The sequence below is a fragment of the Marmota flaviventris genome, chromosome 5, assembly GCF_047511675.1.
Source record: "Marmota flaviventris isolate mMarFla1 chromosome 5, mMarFla1.hap1, whole genome shotgun sequence".
NCBI classification, from domain to species: Eukaryota; Metazoa; Chordata; class Mammalia; order Rodentia; family Sciuridae; genus Marmota; species Marmota flaviventris.
Genome location: NC_092502.1, coordinates 87,516,491 through 87,533,841, shown reverse-complemented (window position 1 = coordinate 87,533,841; position 17,351 = coordinate 87,516,491). Strand labels below are relative to the sequence as shown.

The 17,351-nt window shown below is 38.2% G+C and overlaps 1 protein-coding gene across 1 annotated transcript in view; it reads right to left on the bottom strand.

Annotated features, from left to right (window-relative positions):
• The window catches only part of Pcsk1 (proprotein convertase subtilisin/kexin type 1), a 37,301-nt gene extending 22,536 nt beyond the window's left edge, over window positions 1-14,765 (bottom strand). Inside the window, exons 1-5 of the mRNA XM_027927772.2 lie at window positions 14,586-14,765; window positions 11,359-11,463; window positions 8,105-8,215; window positions 5,990-6,136; window positions 3,976-4,052 (exon numbers count right to left, since the gene is read on the bottom strand). Coding sequence (XP_027783573.1) covers window positions 3,976-4,052; window positions 5,990-6,136; window positions 8,105-8,215; window positions 11,359-11,463; window positions 14,586-14,765 — 620 coding nt within the window. The remainder of the gene's footprint in view (window positions 1-3,975; window positions 4,053-5,989; window positions 6,137-8,104; window positions 8,216-11,358; window positions 11,464-14,585) is intronic.
• Window positions 14,766-17,351: the final 2,586 nt, after the last annotated feature.

Genomic DNA, 17,351 nt, shown 5'->3' with positions numbered 1-17,351 from the left:
GCAAAATTGCAAGTTTCCAGATTGAGCCAATAGACTCAGTCTGTTGACAAACATCTCCAGCATTGTGCCTCTGTCCAAAAAAAAAAAAAAAAAAAAAGTAATGTGACACTCCCTATTATTTATCTCTTTATGTACTAGTACACATAGGAATGGATTTTCTAATAAAAAGTAGCAGTAGGATCATGGTACAAATATAGCTTGATTATTTTTTCTCTTCTCATCCTCACTTCCCACCTCCACATACTGAGAAATAGGGAAGACCTTATCAAAGTATGTCTGTGTCATTCTTCATAGACCCACAGTTCTTTTTCTTTCCTAAGTCAGGAGCTGAGATAAACGAACCCTCCATTAACTTAGAACAATGGTAGTAACTGGCGTTTAAACAAATTGATCTTTAAAAACTATTCTACAAGATACTTAAAGACTACTATTATTCTGGTTAAAATATCCCTGTTACACATGCTATTTAACTAGGAAAATAATCTATAATTGGTGTTGAAATACTGAAATACTGAATGCATATTCATGCCAGCTTAATAGTAAGAGTTACCTGTACTTTTATAATTTTATTACTTAGTGATTCCTCTTTTGATTTACAGAGGAGCATTTAAATATGGCTCTGTTAGTCTGATTTACATAGTAATAAAGAACAGCAGCAATAGAAGTGTTGGGAGAGATAATGCCATTGGAATTGGGAGATAATAGATCTCCTATTGCTATAAAGGCTAACAAAATGGGACCATTCATTTTCTAAATCTTAGGGATTTATGCCTGATAACATGCTAAAAGAGTGACTCTATTTTTTATTATATCTTCTGATAAATGATAGGGATGCTATCTTTTTGGTTGATAGTCAACAGGACACTGATAGTTGCTCATTGTGTCATTTTTGAATAGCAGATTCTGAATTTGCTCAGAAAATTGACTTGTCTCTCCTTCTCCTATCAGATACTACTCCAGTCATTCTGATTTCTCACTGAAATAAGGTTTATCTCAGTTGCTATGTGAGATGCCATAGTTGACATCATCTTCGTCATCTTTGTCATTATCATTATCATCATCTTCTTCATTATCATCTTCTTCATCATCATTATCATTATCTCAATAGTCATTTGATTATTTTTCTATGTACCAGGCAGTGTCCAAGCTGATGTGATCCCCATAATAACCCAATAGCTATCCCTTTTCAAAAGAGGATTAAAACCTAAGAAGAAAGAATTTAAATAATCTATGAAAGATAGTTTGATGGTTAAGTGGAAGATCTAAGATTTGATTGAAATCAAGATCCAAAGTCTGTTCTTAACCATTGGGCTATGCCATGTTAACTCCATGCCATGTGGAAGGTCCACAGCAGGAAATGCTTATATAGAGATTTTGGAGCTCCCTGAGTTGGGGAAAATGTAGCTATTATAAATGTTGTTTTTGGAGAATCCTCCTTTTGTGGTTAGGGAAGAAGATGGTCTGCTATAGTTTGGATCTGAACAATCTCCCAAGGCCCATGTGTTAAAGTCTCTGACCCCAGTTTGGTGCTACTGGGAGATGGTGGAAGAAGGGAGGTTCTGGGTGACTTTGGGCATGCCTTCAAAGGGACTATGGGATGTACTCTTTCTCTCTCTGCTTTCTGTAACCATGAATTGAGCAGCTTGTGGTATCACTTACTATCTACTTTGATAAATTGAATTTACAGGCCCAAAAGCAACAGTCGACTGACCACGGAATACAAGCTCCAAAACTGTGAGCCCAAATAAACTTTTCCTCTTTTAAGTTCATTTATCTCAGATATTTGTTACAGTAATGCCAACATGACTAACACAAGGTCTTAGTCCCTCTTATTTTGACAAGGACTACTCCAGAAAATATTATCTCACCAAGTATTCACTTACTTACTATGCAGCCACTACACAAGTTATCACCCAACTGGATCCTGGGACCACACCCAGGATCTACCTGAGAAGATGATACATTAACTAAAAAAGAGGCTGACACCTCTAGCTAAGTCTTCTTGGCTGCACCCATGTTTCTCCAAGCAGATTTTCCTGTTGGTCTTAATGACAGGGTAGAATAAAAGCTATTATTATTATTATAATAAATATTCCAATGAAATAAAAGCTATTGTTTTTTACCCCATTCTAAGGCAGGTGTCCATGAATTCTATGTACTTCTTTCTCATTTACTTAGGAAGTTCCTTTCAGAAATTTGGGGTGTAGGTGCCTTAACTCCAATTTTAGGAGACACAAAAAAGGTAGAGGCAGAGTGAGGTAAATGATTTCCTCAAGGTCATGCTCTACACTGATAATTAGCAAGTCGTAACTATCAGCTAGGCTGACATTAGAAGGCTGTGTTCCAAAAGAGCAAGTGTTCCTGCTGGCTCTGCACTATCCTGACCTAGGAATGTGGCTAAAAGTTTATCCAGGGGCCCTGCTGTCATTCCAGAGACACTTTCACTGTCCTTCAAGAGTGCCCTACCAGTGATTCCTATTATATTGTTACTGGAATGTTCTAATCTCTAAAGATATTAATGGTAAACTCTTTACTCATATCCTTGAAGAAATGTATGGTACTTAAAGAAGTTGTACCTTTTACCCCTCCAGAAAGAAATATGAAATATGCATCCAGACATTGAAGTCAAGTCCATGTGCCCAGCCTCCCTTCTGGGGTATGGTGGCCTTCTGGAGTGAAGACCATCCAAAGCAAGAAAGAACTTTAGGTAAATATTAATGCTCTGTCCACATGTTGAAAGAAAGGAAGAGAGAGAGACAGACAAGAGATTGACTTGACTAACCCATATTGGTAAAGAATCCAGGGCTGGGGTTGTAGCTCAATGGTAGAGAGCTTGCCTAGCACAAGTGAGGCACTGGGTTCAAGCCTCAGAACCACAGAAAAATAAATAAACAAAATAAAGGTATTGTGTCCATCTACAGCCAAAAAAATATAAAAAAAAAAAAAAAGAATCAGTAGACAGTTATCAAAGAAAAAGGGAAGTACTTTGTGTAACAACTACCAAGAGCTTTTTAGTTGCTTTGTTCTTTCCATCACCATTTACAGAACAAACCCCTAATTTTGACCTTGGATTTGGTTTATTTTGATGTGAACTCTTGTTGGTGGGGAAAATGAAAAGGAAAGTTTGAATGTCTCCATGGGTTTGTGAGAGATATCAGTATGGATAAAGATGAATTCCCACAAAGGGATGGACACTTTGAGACCACATGCCTGGAGGATGAAATTTCTCTGGTATTAGGAAAGAGGGTTAAAAGTCCCTAGCTTCTGGCTCTTTCTTTGGCCTCTTGCTTTGAAAGGACTGACTTATGGCCTCCCTCATCTCTGTGGCTGCAATGAGCAGATAATAATCTAGGAGTCCAATGTTGTTTCTTGTCTTTTCCCTTGCCTTTATGACCAGTAGAAATTTGGAGCAGGTTACTAACTGCTTCAAAGCCCTGGAAACTGTGTTGGATTTGGGGCCAGACCTCAGCTGCAGTTCTCTTGTCTGTTATCTGGCCAGGCTCTACTGGGGAACTGATGAGGGTGGTTTTAACCACCATACAAAGTTGTGGGGATTTATTCGCATGTATTTATTCATATATATTTCTGTTCGTGACTAACATTCAGTATATTGCTAATAGCACAAAGATTCACAGAGGAATTGATAGGAGACAGGGAGAACACAAAGTTTGTACCCTTTATGTCTCAAGCATTCTTTCTGAAGCTGTAAGTATTCAGTCACACATGATGGAAGAATTTCAGAATATAAGAAGGAGAATATTGTAAATATGAAGTTTAATTATTGTTCTAGAATCTAAAAGGAATATAAAAACAGAAGCTTTGGTTTTAAAAGCAACAACGTATTTCGATATGGATGATGTATATTAACATTTCCTGAGAGCTGAAGTGTGGACCAAATTTATAGTATAATTCTCTCAAACAAGATAAAAAACATTTTAAGGTACTTTATTCCCCCCAAAATGCACATTTACTCACTTGTTTTCATTTGTGGGATCATATCGGGGAAATGGATCATGATCATTATCATTAAAATCATAGCTAGCCTCTGGATCCTAAAGAGACAATAAAAATAACACTGTAGCATCATTTTTTTAAAAAAAAGCACTTCCTGAGTCTTCTCCATTGCCTCTTCCCATTTGGGCAGATAGTTTCTAGCCTAGTCACAGAACATTTATTATACACACAAACTGGACAGCAATGATGAGCTCAGCAAAGAGAGCCAGCATCCAACTCTCAGTGAGCATTACAAAACCCTTAGCTCATAGAAGCTGACAGAGCTGGGGGGAAAAAATCAGTTTACTGGGTTTAGTCATCTCATTTTTCAAATGAGAATAGTGAGTCCCAGAGAAGTTGAATGACTTAACTAAAGCCATAGAACTAGCTAGTGACACTTTGACTCTTGTATCTTATGACTAGATGAAAATAGGGGCAATGAGTTGAGGCTCAGGTCCATATGGTCTCTTTCAGCCTCTCCCTAAAAGGAAATGCAATTTAATAAAAGAGAATGTGCTTGAAATTGAAACCAGTTTCCAGGTCCAACCCCCCTTTCCAACCAAATCGACACACTTAAAGTCTTCCATGTAGGAATTCTTTCACCACTACTGCTACTTCTCAGTATTTTCCATGTCTTTCAATATTTCCCAATTACTACCTTGTGATAATCTATTTTCATCTCTTTTTTTTTTCTTCCCTTTTCCTTTGCTCTTTGGCTTGAGCAGTGACTGGGGAATGCCAGATAGGTATAAAGGATGAGAGAAAGACAAAAGACAATCTTATAGATGAAATGTCCACCACCCTGACATAAAGACCTAAGATATATTATTGGGCTCAAGTTATAAACTTCCTAAACAATTTAGCATATAGTTTTAAATTACTTATTTTTCTAATTTCTAGTAAAGCTTTCCTTTCTTACTTGGCATTTTCACATTGCGTAGTATTCTGTTTGAATTTGCATGGAAAGAATAACATTCATAGTGTCAGGGATATTAACCCATAAAGGATATGAGAAGAAAACTGTGAAAATGATCACAGACATTAGGCTTGATTTGGTTGCTTTATTTTCCCCAAAGAAGGCTGGCTCATACTCTGACTTTTTTCCACTCACTTATTCAGCAAACTTTATAATTATTTTACAAAAGTAGGATCACACTATATATATTCCATTTTAAACTTGCTCTTTCACATAATATTATATATATATATATATATGTGTGTGTGTGTGTGTGTGTGTGTATCTTCCCATGGCAATAAATATTATCATTATTATTTATTATAGATTTATGGTTATACATTATAGTTGAATTCATCCCAACAAACTCATACATGCTTGGAAGTCAATTTTGGTACATGATTCCCCCTTTCCCCTCCCCCCTTTCCCTTTCAACCTTCCTTCTCTTTCCATTTTCCCTCCACTCCACTAGAATTCCTTTGGTCATCCATTGATTTGTATTTAATTGATTCTTTAGATAATCTTATTCCTTCCTACCCCTTTCCTTTATTTTACTCTAATTTCTGCTTATAATAGAAAATATTCAACCTTTGAGTTTCTTGGTTTGGCCTATTTCACTTAGCATGATATTCTCTATTTCCATCCACTTACCAGCAAAAGCTGTAATTTCATTTTTTAAATTTCTGAGAAGAACTCCATTGTGTGTGTGTGTGTGTATGTGTGTGTGTGTGTGTGTGTGTATCTCCTTCCCACAATTTTTTAATCCAATAAATGACTTTCAATTAATTGGGGTAGGTACTCCTACCTCCCTTCCCTAACACATGTGGTCTTGTATAAGCCTTGACCCCACTGTTTTCCAGTGTCTACTGATAAAAAACAAATTCAAAACAAGTTGGGCTAAAATGAGGGTGAAGGAAGGAGAAAAGCCTTTCATCAGCCACCATGCCAAGGGCTAATATCAGAGCACCATCTCCTTTGAAGGGATGGAGAAGCTGCTTATAGACAGCTTCCTAAGTCAGAGTCATGGGATGGCAGACTTACATAATTGGCATAAATGTCTGTGTGATTCCACTCCAAGCCATCATCCAGTACAGTGATAACAACTCCTTTGCCTGTAATGCCTTTTTGCCAAACAGGTATCACATGAAGATCCAGCTTGGGCAGAGCTGCAGTCATCCTGGTATCTTGCTAACAAAAGCAAAATATGAAAGCATTGGTAAAATCATGATTTGCTTGCTATAAAATGGATACTTAAACTACAATCTGGAGACCTATCTTTCTTTTACCTTGGGTCACTCTACTATTCAGAAGAAGGCAATTAGGTGAAATGAAAAACAAAGTGGAGGGTAGGGCCAATCAAATCATCAGAGTGCTCCTCTTCCCCCAACTATCCCAATGGAAAATCAGTTGAAAGCATGAATCATCCTATGTGACTTCTCTTTGAACTATATGAATTCAAAGAAGTTTGCCTCTAAGTTTCTTTCTTTTATAATAACATGCTCAAGCTTTTCATCTACTGAAGATTTATTTGATGACCTGTGTTTCCATCTCCCCAAAGTCCTGAGCCTCCGTTGCCATATTGAATTCTCATTATATTGTCAGATGCAAAGTCATTGATGGATGTTTTAGAACTTTTCCTCTGGAAGAAAAATAAAAATGTGGAATGTTCAGGAGAATGTGGTCTCATCAGTAATTGTAACTTAATTGCCAATTTCCATGCATGAGTGTTTTACAGAATAAATATCTGTGAAAGGAGATTTAGGGTTTTCTTTTCAAATAATTTTGCTGTTATAGTATGTACGACTATATTGGAGAAAAACTGAGTAACAAGGCAGCACAGAAATAAGTGTACTTCCAAGTATGTGAGAGTCACAGTAGAAGAGTGCCAGGTACCAGGAGTCAGTAAGAAATTCATAAGTACAACAATCAAAAGTGTCAATGAATGGATTTTCCCCTTGTGAATGAGCCTCATAAAAAGGTGAAATCAAGAATTCAACAAGCTAGTGTGAAGCTGAATCACAGGAGATTGGAAACACACATAAACGGCTATCCAAAGTTAGGAAGAAGTTCTGTGTGTCAATTGCAGGAGCAATGAGAGTTTGGTGTTAAGAGTGTGACCTCTGGGGTCATGAATCATGGCCCACCATCATTTGATTTCAGAAAATTATTCAACTTGACAACATCTCTGTTTCTTCTCCTATTAAATGGGCATAATTACTAGATTTACTACATAAGGTGTTTGTGAAAACTAAATGAGTTAATTTATGTCAAACATACTAGTATTGGGCACATTATAAATGCACAAGCATTGACTGATAGGTGTCTTTTGATGCAATGAGCAACTGTTGCTTAGGTGAAGAGAATGGCAAGAGGAACTGATCCCCTATCCCATTCATTATGCAACAAAAGTGTCTAACCCTTAGGTTACAGTTGTTGTGGAAAATTGTCTTTTATGATATTTTCAGCAGCAAATACTTCTATTAACATGTATTACTTCTATAGAGGTTTAACATTAAAACAGAAAAGAGAACACCCTACAGGCAAGCAGCATCAATTACAATTTCTCCACTCACTGCACACACACCTATAAAGATTCAGTAAGTATTTTAAAGGTAGAACAGTGTGCAAGTCTAGACATTTGCAAACAGACTTTCCTTGCGTTCCTTCCTTTAGCCTTATTCAGATATCCTCACCTGTAGCAAGTAAGAATTGCCATTCATGGCTGTATATACCTATCATGTTCAATGTATTCTATGAGTGATTTAGAGGTTTCTTAAGAATAATTTAACTAAAAGAGATTTTTACTGTGAATACTGCTTTTAGGACTCTTATCCTGGCAAAATATGATTTTTGCAGATAAACTTAAGAAGACAAAAAGATGACAAGTTCTCTTTTTCATAACAGATAAAGAGCTGTTTCAGAAACCCTCACCCACAAAAATAGAAATTCCAGCTTAAGAGGGTAGTGTCAGCCCTAATCTTTAGATAACATAGTTCTGTCACACACCTCTCTCTCTCTCTCTCTCTCTCTCTCTCTCTCTCTCTCTCTCTCTCTCTCTCGGGAGTGGGGGAGAAGGAGATAGAGATGGCGATATTTTCCATTGTGCAGCTGATATGAAAAGCCCAGATCCCACACAGTCCTTCTTTAGTTACTTACCAAATACCACTGCTGATTCCACATCGGGTCATTGAAGAGATTTAGTGCTGAATCTCTTAAAGCTGAACGTTTAATTCTTTCTTTTTCATACTGTTGTTCAGCCCATATCACCTATAAGGGTTTTTATAGCAATAAAATCAAAATGTCAAGTAGCCACCTCTGTGTAATCATCTTCCCTCTATCTCTAGGACCCTTCCCATCAGAACTCAGGCAGCTCTGCCATGTTTTTGTTTGACCACAGATCAAACTAGCAGCTCAGTGAGAAGGAGGGATTGCTCACAGGGGAGATGAACATTTCCTCTGTTACAGTAAAGAGTATCTTTAGGGGGAGGAGAGCAATCAGTGAAGTGTTGATTCCCTCAAATTATTTACACTGTGGTTAAAGTGGAAGTAAAAGTTCAGCTTGCTTTCATCAGAAAATGGGCCATAATATCTATTTTTATATTGAAGTTCCAGGACTCTTTAGCTGAAAATTTGTCCATTTTCATGAAATGAATCAACAAGAGACTACTGAGACTTCTGTTATGGTGTTCTTACAGCTTCATTTCTCTTTCTTCACATGCAAAAGGTACAAATTACAAATATTACATAAGGCAAGAATGGTACAGTGTCTTTGCAAATTTGAAATTCTGGTTCCTCTCTGTTTCAGCCTCCTGCCTAAGAGTATTTAATATGAGAAACAGATCTGAGGTGATGAATGAGCATTACTGACCAGACACACTTGCCATTAATTCAGTCTCATGTATTATGCAAAGAGATCTGACAATGCAAAAATTACCTGGCCCACATTTATGGCCTAATCCTATTATACTTGAGGCCCTGAGAGAATGAGAGACTGCCTTATGAGACAGTGTTATACTCTTATTTTGCTGGGCAACATGACTATTTTCTACTCCGAACATAGCTTTTCTGTTGTATACATGACAGTCCAGTATGTGGTTGGGTATTGTCAATGTGAGAGTCCTCATGAGTCAGATCCAAAAATAAGAACTGAAAAATAATTTGCAGCTAAAGGATAAAACCATCCACTAAATCTGTACTGAATTTTCAATTAGGAATATACTGAAAACCTATTATAAACACTGGGAGGGACTGGAGAGCTAGAAATTAGTCACTATAATTTATTTTTAAAGTGCTTGTATTTTCAAGCTTAATTGTTTTGGCTTAAAATACCTCCATGCTTGGAATACACTGCCTGTCATCTAAGTCAGTCTTTGGGAGCTGGCTGCTAGGGAACAAGTACTAATCTTTGTGGGAGAGGGTCACTCACAGTTGGATATTTCATTAGCAGACTTATAAAGATAGACTATTGCTGCATTTCATAGGGCTGATTTGAAAGAGTATTATCACTCATTTAAAAAGAGCAATAAAATGAAAATCAAAGGCAATTTTAAAAATGGAATATAAAAAGAGGCGCTCTGCCATCTGATCAGATAAACATCCAATTGTAGGAAACAGTGTTATGATTAATGTCATTAACTCAGAATTGCATATTAATCTAGAAGAGCAGACCAAATGTAACAGAGAAAATTGGCAGTGTCTTCTTATTATGTATATAATAGGTATCATGTACTTAATTGTAAATAATACTTTTGATCTGGAAATAGCATTAAAAATCATGTAGTCCAACCTTCTAATACAAGATTCTGTGGTTTCAGGATTTATCTTAAAATTAAATTATTCTAGGACTAATTTTTTATGGGACTATATAAAAAATTTATGAAGTTTTACTTGGGAGTAAGTTCTTAGATTTTTGTATCATGCCTTGGAATTGTCCCTCATAATTAACTGTTAAGAAGAGCAGAATGGGGACATCTGTACATTATCATGAGATAATCTGAGTTAGAATAACAGTGTACTTGATGCTGACCAATTTCTCCTATGAAAATGAGAGGGGAGGTCAGTTTAACTCCTGTGCATTAATGAAGGAAATCTCCAAGCCTAGTTAGAGTGCCAGAACCATCTGCTTTCCAGAGCCCCAGAACAATAAGCCCTCAGCCTTTGTGTGGCTAAAGGGAGACTTCAGTGAACAAGAAAAATTTTAAAATGAAGTTCAGTGTGCATTTTGACATAAAGAGCTAGCAAGAAGTGTTACTGGAGCTGCAAGCTTGCTATCCATGGTCCTGATACAGCGATGTTTGTTACTGTGAGGTTGTTTTTTTGTTTGTTTTACATTTGAACACTGGTGACCAAGGCCCAATAATGTACTACCCTTATAATTTGTCTTATTTTTAAAAAATTCTATAAGTTTCAAGCAAAATAAACCATCAAGTTCCTTCACAGTTTTCATGAATCCCATGTACCCTTAACTGTTCTACCACTGAGACTCATATTTTTTTTTTTCCTCTTAGGAAGCTGAGAAAACATTTTATATCTCTTATATTCCTCACTTATTCCCCATGGTGTCCTAGACAACTGAAATGATGTATACAGATATAGGCTAACCAAAATAAACTTTTCTCAGTATGACACAGTCTTGAGAAGAGGCCACAATGTGTATGCAAATTTCAACACTACTAATGTAGTCAACATTTCCTAATAATACACTTGCTGAACTGAAAATAGATTAAAAAATTAATAGATAAATTATGCAGGCATTCAAATTGTCCCTACCATTTTTATCTAAATTCATTTTAGATATTTCTTGCTGTTACCATGAATAGGTATATAAAACAAGAAGAAAAGAGATGAAATAGTTTGAATCAAATAGTACAATATTTATGGAGTCATCTACCTCATAAACACATGGATTTAGAGCTCTCTCACAAACACTAGTATGGTTATAGTAGTGGAAACATGGATGTTTTTCAGTCATACTGAAATGCTACTGAAAGTAGAGGTCTTGCATGTCTTTGGCATACTCACATGGTATTAAAGAACTTGCTACATAACAGGTGCATATTGAAATTTGTTGATTGTATTCTCAAAAATTTTCAATACTGACAACTGATTTTCAATATTTAAAAATAAAAAAATTATATATAAAATCAACATAATTAACATAATGTAAATAATATAACATAAATGAATATACACGTTACTGACTTTAGTCAGCGCAACTAATGCAATCCCATCTTGCTATTATATGTGTAGTTATAAGCACTTGGGAAAAAAAACCTAGAAACATTACAGGTAAACAATTATGATAGAGTAAAAAGAATCACATTTGCAAACTGCTTTTTGTTCTCATTGGAAATCATAAAGAAAGCTGACAATTCAGGGTATTGGTTTGTGGACAAATGCACAACACTTACCCGATCATCATCAGATAATCTCTTAGTGATATGAAGGGCACTTCTTCGAGACCTTCGGGGATGGTTTTTATGCTTGAATAAGTAGTGATTTTCAAGTGATCCAATCTATAAAAAATTAAAATAAAAATCTATTTTCACAAGTAAGTACTTATGGATTAGTTCAAAAACTAACTAACTTAGAGACATGAAACTTTATTAAGTCCATTTCTTATTCCTTGAATTTAGCTTTTTTCTTTACAAGGAAGGCACTGATAAAGGCTTTGAAATGAATCTCAGGACATTATTGCTTGTGTTCAAAGTGTACTTGGGGACTGATGATGCTTGTTTTTCACATGTTTTAGAAGAACTAACTTGTTGAGAGAGTGTGGAAGGGAGTTGTGTATATAAATATTTTATAGGTATACGTTTCTTTAAATATACCCACAGAGTCAAATGTATCCTGTCAGCTGACTTTTCTATACTGTGGTGTCACATTCAAAGATATTGTTGGTATAAAATGCAGTCATTAAGTCCATAGTGATATAATTGTTATAAGCTATTATTTGGTGATCTTTTGATTTTCTACTAGTTCAAGACTCTCAAGAAGAGCATGCCATATTTAGGACAGATCCAAGCTTAGGGTATGTATGTTTCTCTGGGTGATTAACAACATCTTTGGTCCATTTAGAAATATGATCATTATTCTTTAAGCTCTTTACACAAAATAGTAATAAAATTGAAGCCCCCCCAATTCTCTAGATACCTTGCATTTTTTAAATCAAGAGCCAAACAATTGACAACACTTCATTTCAGAGGCAGTATGTTATTTAAATTGGAATAGGTAGCTTTCATCACCTAGGGAATTTTTTAATAGACATGCTACGCCCAGCTCTAAGACTGCACCTTAGGCAGCATAACTGTTAAGTTATGGACAGAGTTGGGGGGGAAAGATCAGAAGCCATAAGGATTTAACACAGATTCTTGGCTCTGTTTCTGCTTCAACTGCTTTTGTCTCTACCTTCATCTTAGTTTTATCTTGAGGCAATAATATTTTAGGAGAGTAATATTAAATTGGTATAATCATAGGAATGCTAAACAAAATAAAATAAACAGATCCAGAAAAGCACTATCAGTTTCTTTTTACAAAGAATTATAATTTAAAAACTCTTGTTTTAGTAATGCAATTTTATCTAGAAATGGCTAGAGGAAAGATAGTATTGCAAATCATATGTTAATATAGATGCCCCCCCACTCACTGTTTTAAAATTATTTTTGTGACTATACCATCCTTATCACAAAGATCCTACCAAGAACACTGATTTATTGCATTTTACTTTTTGGATTTATGCTTATTTATTTTGAAAAGCAATTCTCATATTCCCAGGTTTGGATGTGTGTATGGTACTAACAGGTGAGAAAAGAAGAGATTTATTTTTTGCTTTCTCTTTCAATCTCCTACACAATTGTCAGGGCTATTGAGCCTGCCAGTAGCTGCCCAAGGAATACAGAATTAAAATTTCAGTTTTTATTTTTTCCACAGGACATACAAGATTTCCATGGTGCCCATGGTGCTCACCAGTGTAGTTCCATCTGTCATTTTCTGTTTGTTCACGGAATTTCACAAAATTGCAGGTAGTTAACAGACTACTTCTAGGCTGCCTTGTGTCTCCCTGTTTCCCACAAGCAGTTTTCTGACTGCCTTCTCCGTCTCATTATCTTCTCCTAGCATTTTCTTACTCTTCTTCCTAAACCTGTGCAAATGTTTCCTCCTTTGGGCAGTCTTCTTTCACATCTCCCATATTCCCTCCCACCTTCTTTGCTTCAGTTAACGAATACTGTATTGAGACTCCAAGCACAACTTGCATTGCCACACAAATTGCATTAGTTTGCAATCATTTGTTTCTGAACCAATTTCTTCTAGATTCTGTATTCCTTGGATTCTTTTCCTCCTTTCTAATAACTTCAACACAGATCATGGCAAAGAGCAAGACTGGGAAAGGCAAAAGGCTCAGTCTGCTACTGGGACACTGAGAAGTCAATTTGGTTATCCACTGCAACGCTACCGGGCATTTCAAAGACAGTTGGGCTCACAAAGTTGGAGAATGAAGCCTCTAGCTAGGGAAGGCATATTCCCCAGCTGAGTCGATCTATGGAATCGCCAACGCCCACGCTGATTACTCATCCATGACTTCAGCTGAGTCTCAATTACCACCTCGGGAAGGGAGGGGGGACGCGCCAAAATATTTTACAACTCCTTCCTCCCCCGCTTTGATGCGAACCAATTCCAAGACAAGGGACAAGGGATTGATTTTGAGTCAAGAAAAAGGAAAGCTCTAGATTAGAAGTCACATCCCTGGGGGACACTTGGAATCCTGGGGCTCACCAGGCTCCTTCTTAATGCCTTCGCGTTTTTCCACCCCTCTCCCCAAGCAATCTATTAACCAGTCGCCTCTTGGATAGCGAGTCATTTTCCCTCATAAACTGGAAACGATTACGCATTTGGCTCAAGAATAAGAAGGAGATAGATCCTTTGCCCACAGTCAATTCTGTAGGTCGATCCTGCAGGGCCACCTGCAGAGCAAAGTTATGAAGCTGGGACTCCCCAAGTTCCCGGTGAAAAGCCAGGGCTCCCTGAAAATGCTAAGAGATTTGCACCCACCTGATCTCCTGCCAGTTTCCCTGTCCACTCCGCAGCCCCCCAACCTCGGAATAGCTAGTTCCAGAAGCTGGTGCTCTCCTAGGGCTCTGGGCGTGCCCCCAAACCTTGCCGACGGACATCCCCAAGCTTGCTAGGTCCCTTGCATTAGGAGTTGTATCTGATGCTGCCATATTGAAAAGAAGGAAACGGCCGGCTCCTGACGCAAATTGCCCAGTCCCGGGCGACCGAGCGCATCTCCCAGAGGCGCTCGGTTGGTGAGAGCCTGTGTGCATCTCAAGTTCCCTGAAGACGCGTGGACCGGTTTTTCTTCCAAACCGCGCGGGAAAGGATTTCAATTCTAGAGAGGACAACAGTAAGAATAATCTCAACCCAGCTGCTGCTGCTTCCTCTGCCTGGCTGCGCAAACAGTAAATAATGCAAGCCTTTTCCCTCCACTAGCGTGCCGAGGGAGAGAGCAAGAGAAGCTCCTTGCTCTTAACCACACCAGGCGCGGGAGAGTGCAACCAGGGGCTCCCACTTGGGAAACCGCGCTCTAGTCTCACCAGTCCCCACGGACACCAGAAAGTTTCTTGAAAGTGCAAACTCTTACCTGACCCAAAAGGTCATAGCCCAGCTCCTCTGCGATGGCCAAGGCTGCCTCTGGGCCCCCAGGGATCTCCGCCGCCCATTCATTGACAAATTGCCTCTTCGCTTTTGCACTATTTAAAGCACACCAAGCGCACAAGAGGGCGAAAACAGTGCACTGCAGAGTCCAGGCTCTTCGCTCCATGGCTCACACACTTCTCGCACAGAGTGGGAAGGAGAGAGGGAAAAGATGCAAGACAGGGAAAAGCCAGACAGACTGGATCTTCCTACCCTCAGTTTCTGAATCACTCCTAGCTCCTAGTAGCTCTGTGAAGAGCTAGGAGGCGCGCGAGGAGAGGCTGGGCGGCGGCAAGCGCTCACTGAAGCGCTTTGGTCTTCTAGCTGAGTGGAGCCCCAGCCCTTCCCAGACAGAATGGAAATGAGTGTTTACACGTCAAATCGACGAAAGCCATCTCTTGACGTCAGATCTACCTGGACTAAGATCTGGATGGTATTCCCGGCGGGGTGGAGAAACGGCTAAAATAAGCAGCAAGGGATTAAGAAAGGAAGGAACCTTTTGCCGGGATCAGTTAATTCTGCTCCCTGCCTCCCCGTATATTCTGGAGCTGTGAGAAATATTTTCACTTCTCAAACAGAAGTGCCCCCATTTGAATGTAACTACTAAGAGCCAAAGGCTGGAAGCTCAGCACTCTTTTCCGTCCCTATATCCATTTTCTTTATATTTACTTTGGTGTCTTGTATCCTGGAGAAGTGGGGCGGCATGGGATTCTTATAATGGTCCTTTTGGTCCTTTGAAAAAAAGGCTCTTAGATCTTTCAAACTGGACAGAGTCGTGGGGTGGAGCGGGGGTGGGTGGGAGGAGAGTAAGTTGCTACTGCCCAGATTCATTACCTAACAAAATGACCATGTCTACAAGACAATGTTAAAACAATATTTAAAAAAAATAAGTGTTAATCACTCAAACCACCTTAGTTCACAAATTTACTTCCTTCTCTACCGTTTCACACTGGGAATGGGAAAAAAACATCTAAAATTCTATCCCAGATAGAATTTTATGCATAGCCCAGCACCATCAGCACCATTACAGTGTTTAATGGGGGGCGGGGGGGGTTAGTCACATGATTTTTGAAAAAACATGTTTTCATTTATCAATAAGGGGTTGGGGTCTAGGGTTCCAAATTACGTTTTATTGACTCAAGAAAGGAAAGATCAGGTTTCATTAACCCTGAACTTTCCATTTTTCTCTCACTCGAGCTCTTCACTTTGGTATTGAATTAAAGCTGTGCGATTACTTTCCCATAAAATGCACAATGTATCTTTGTGGGAGAATGCTTCTCCGTGAAAATAAAACAAGCGAACATTTAAAGGAACTCCCCACCCCCGACCCGAGAAAAATGAATTCAGTCTACTCTGGCGGAACCTATTTGGATCCAGAGGGATTGACCCTAGAGAGAGAGAAACCAGTGTCTAATATTCAGCACCGAGTTCTGGACAGCGACACAAGGTGCACAATTGCCGGAGCTGCTCTGGCTTCTGAGCACCAAAGAAATCTCTTCTGCAGCTGTCCAGTTCCAAGTTGTTTCCTTTTGACCGGTGCCTTTCTCTTCGTTAGAATAGCAAATAGGGAATTGGCCACAGGAGGGAGTGTGGTTTTGCTCGTGATCGAGACTTTTGCATCTTAGTTTGTGAAACGGGTTGGACTCAGCCCCCCAAAGTAAAATTGCAGTGAGACAAAAGTGAATAAGTGTACCGAGACCGAGATTAAAAAGAAAAATCCTTTAAAAATACTCCCAACCGCCGGGGGGCGCAATCTAGCCTGTGGAAAGAAAAGGAAGCAGATTGGAAAGAAAACAAAGATATATGGAGAAAGAAAGCAAAAGATGCTTTTTACAAGAAGCAAATGAGACAAGACTTGGTGGAGGATAAGGCTCAGAAGTGCTAACTCTTGATTTCCTCTGGGCTTGCAGAAATGTGGACTAGACTGATAATTTCATTAAACATAAAACATGCTTTATCAAAACAAAGGCCTAAGCTAATAAGACATGTGATGAAGCTAAGTGATTTACAATGTAACTCTCATGTGAGATGTGAGGGCCACGATTAATAGCTCTGTTGTCTGCTCTGTAAATTCACGTGTGTATGTTGATGGCTGGGTGAGCTGTCTTCTTTTTTTATTCTTTAAAATTTTTAAAATTTATTCTAATCAGTTATACATGATAGTGGAATGCTCTTCGATTCATTGTACACAAATAGAGCACAATCTTTCACTAGCTCTCTAGAGTGTTTCATTCTAACTACAGATAGATGCTAACAAAGGCAAGGGAAACCTGTGGCACGTGTTTGGTAATGGTAGATATGGTCAGAGCAGGAACATGCTTGTCTCTTTCTTATTATCATTCAAGTAAATCAGCTTGGAACAGTGTTAGCAATTAGGCCAGTGTCTCATTTATCTTAAATGGAATACCATACAGGCTTGGAATAAACATGTAATTGACATATTTAATAAGGTAAATGAAATTCTCCCTTTCCATAAATACATATCCATATTTATACTGAAATTGTCTGAATTTTATCCAAAGGATCTTATTTCAGACGACTTCTGGGATGCAGAAGAAATGAATTTCTGCCAAGGTATGGGTATAAATATATTTAGAATCCACATTAAAGTTTCCATATCAATGGCTAGTTTTATCCTGCTTTTTGGATTCAGGCCCACATACATATATCATGTTTTACATGGATTGGAAAAGCCACTGATAACTCTTAAGTT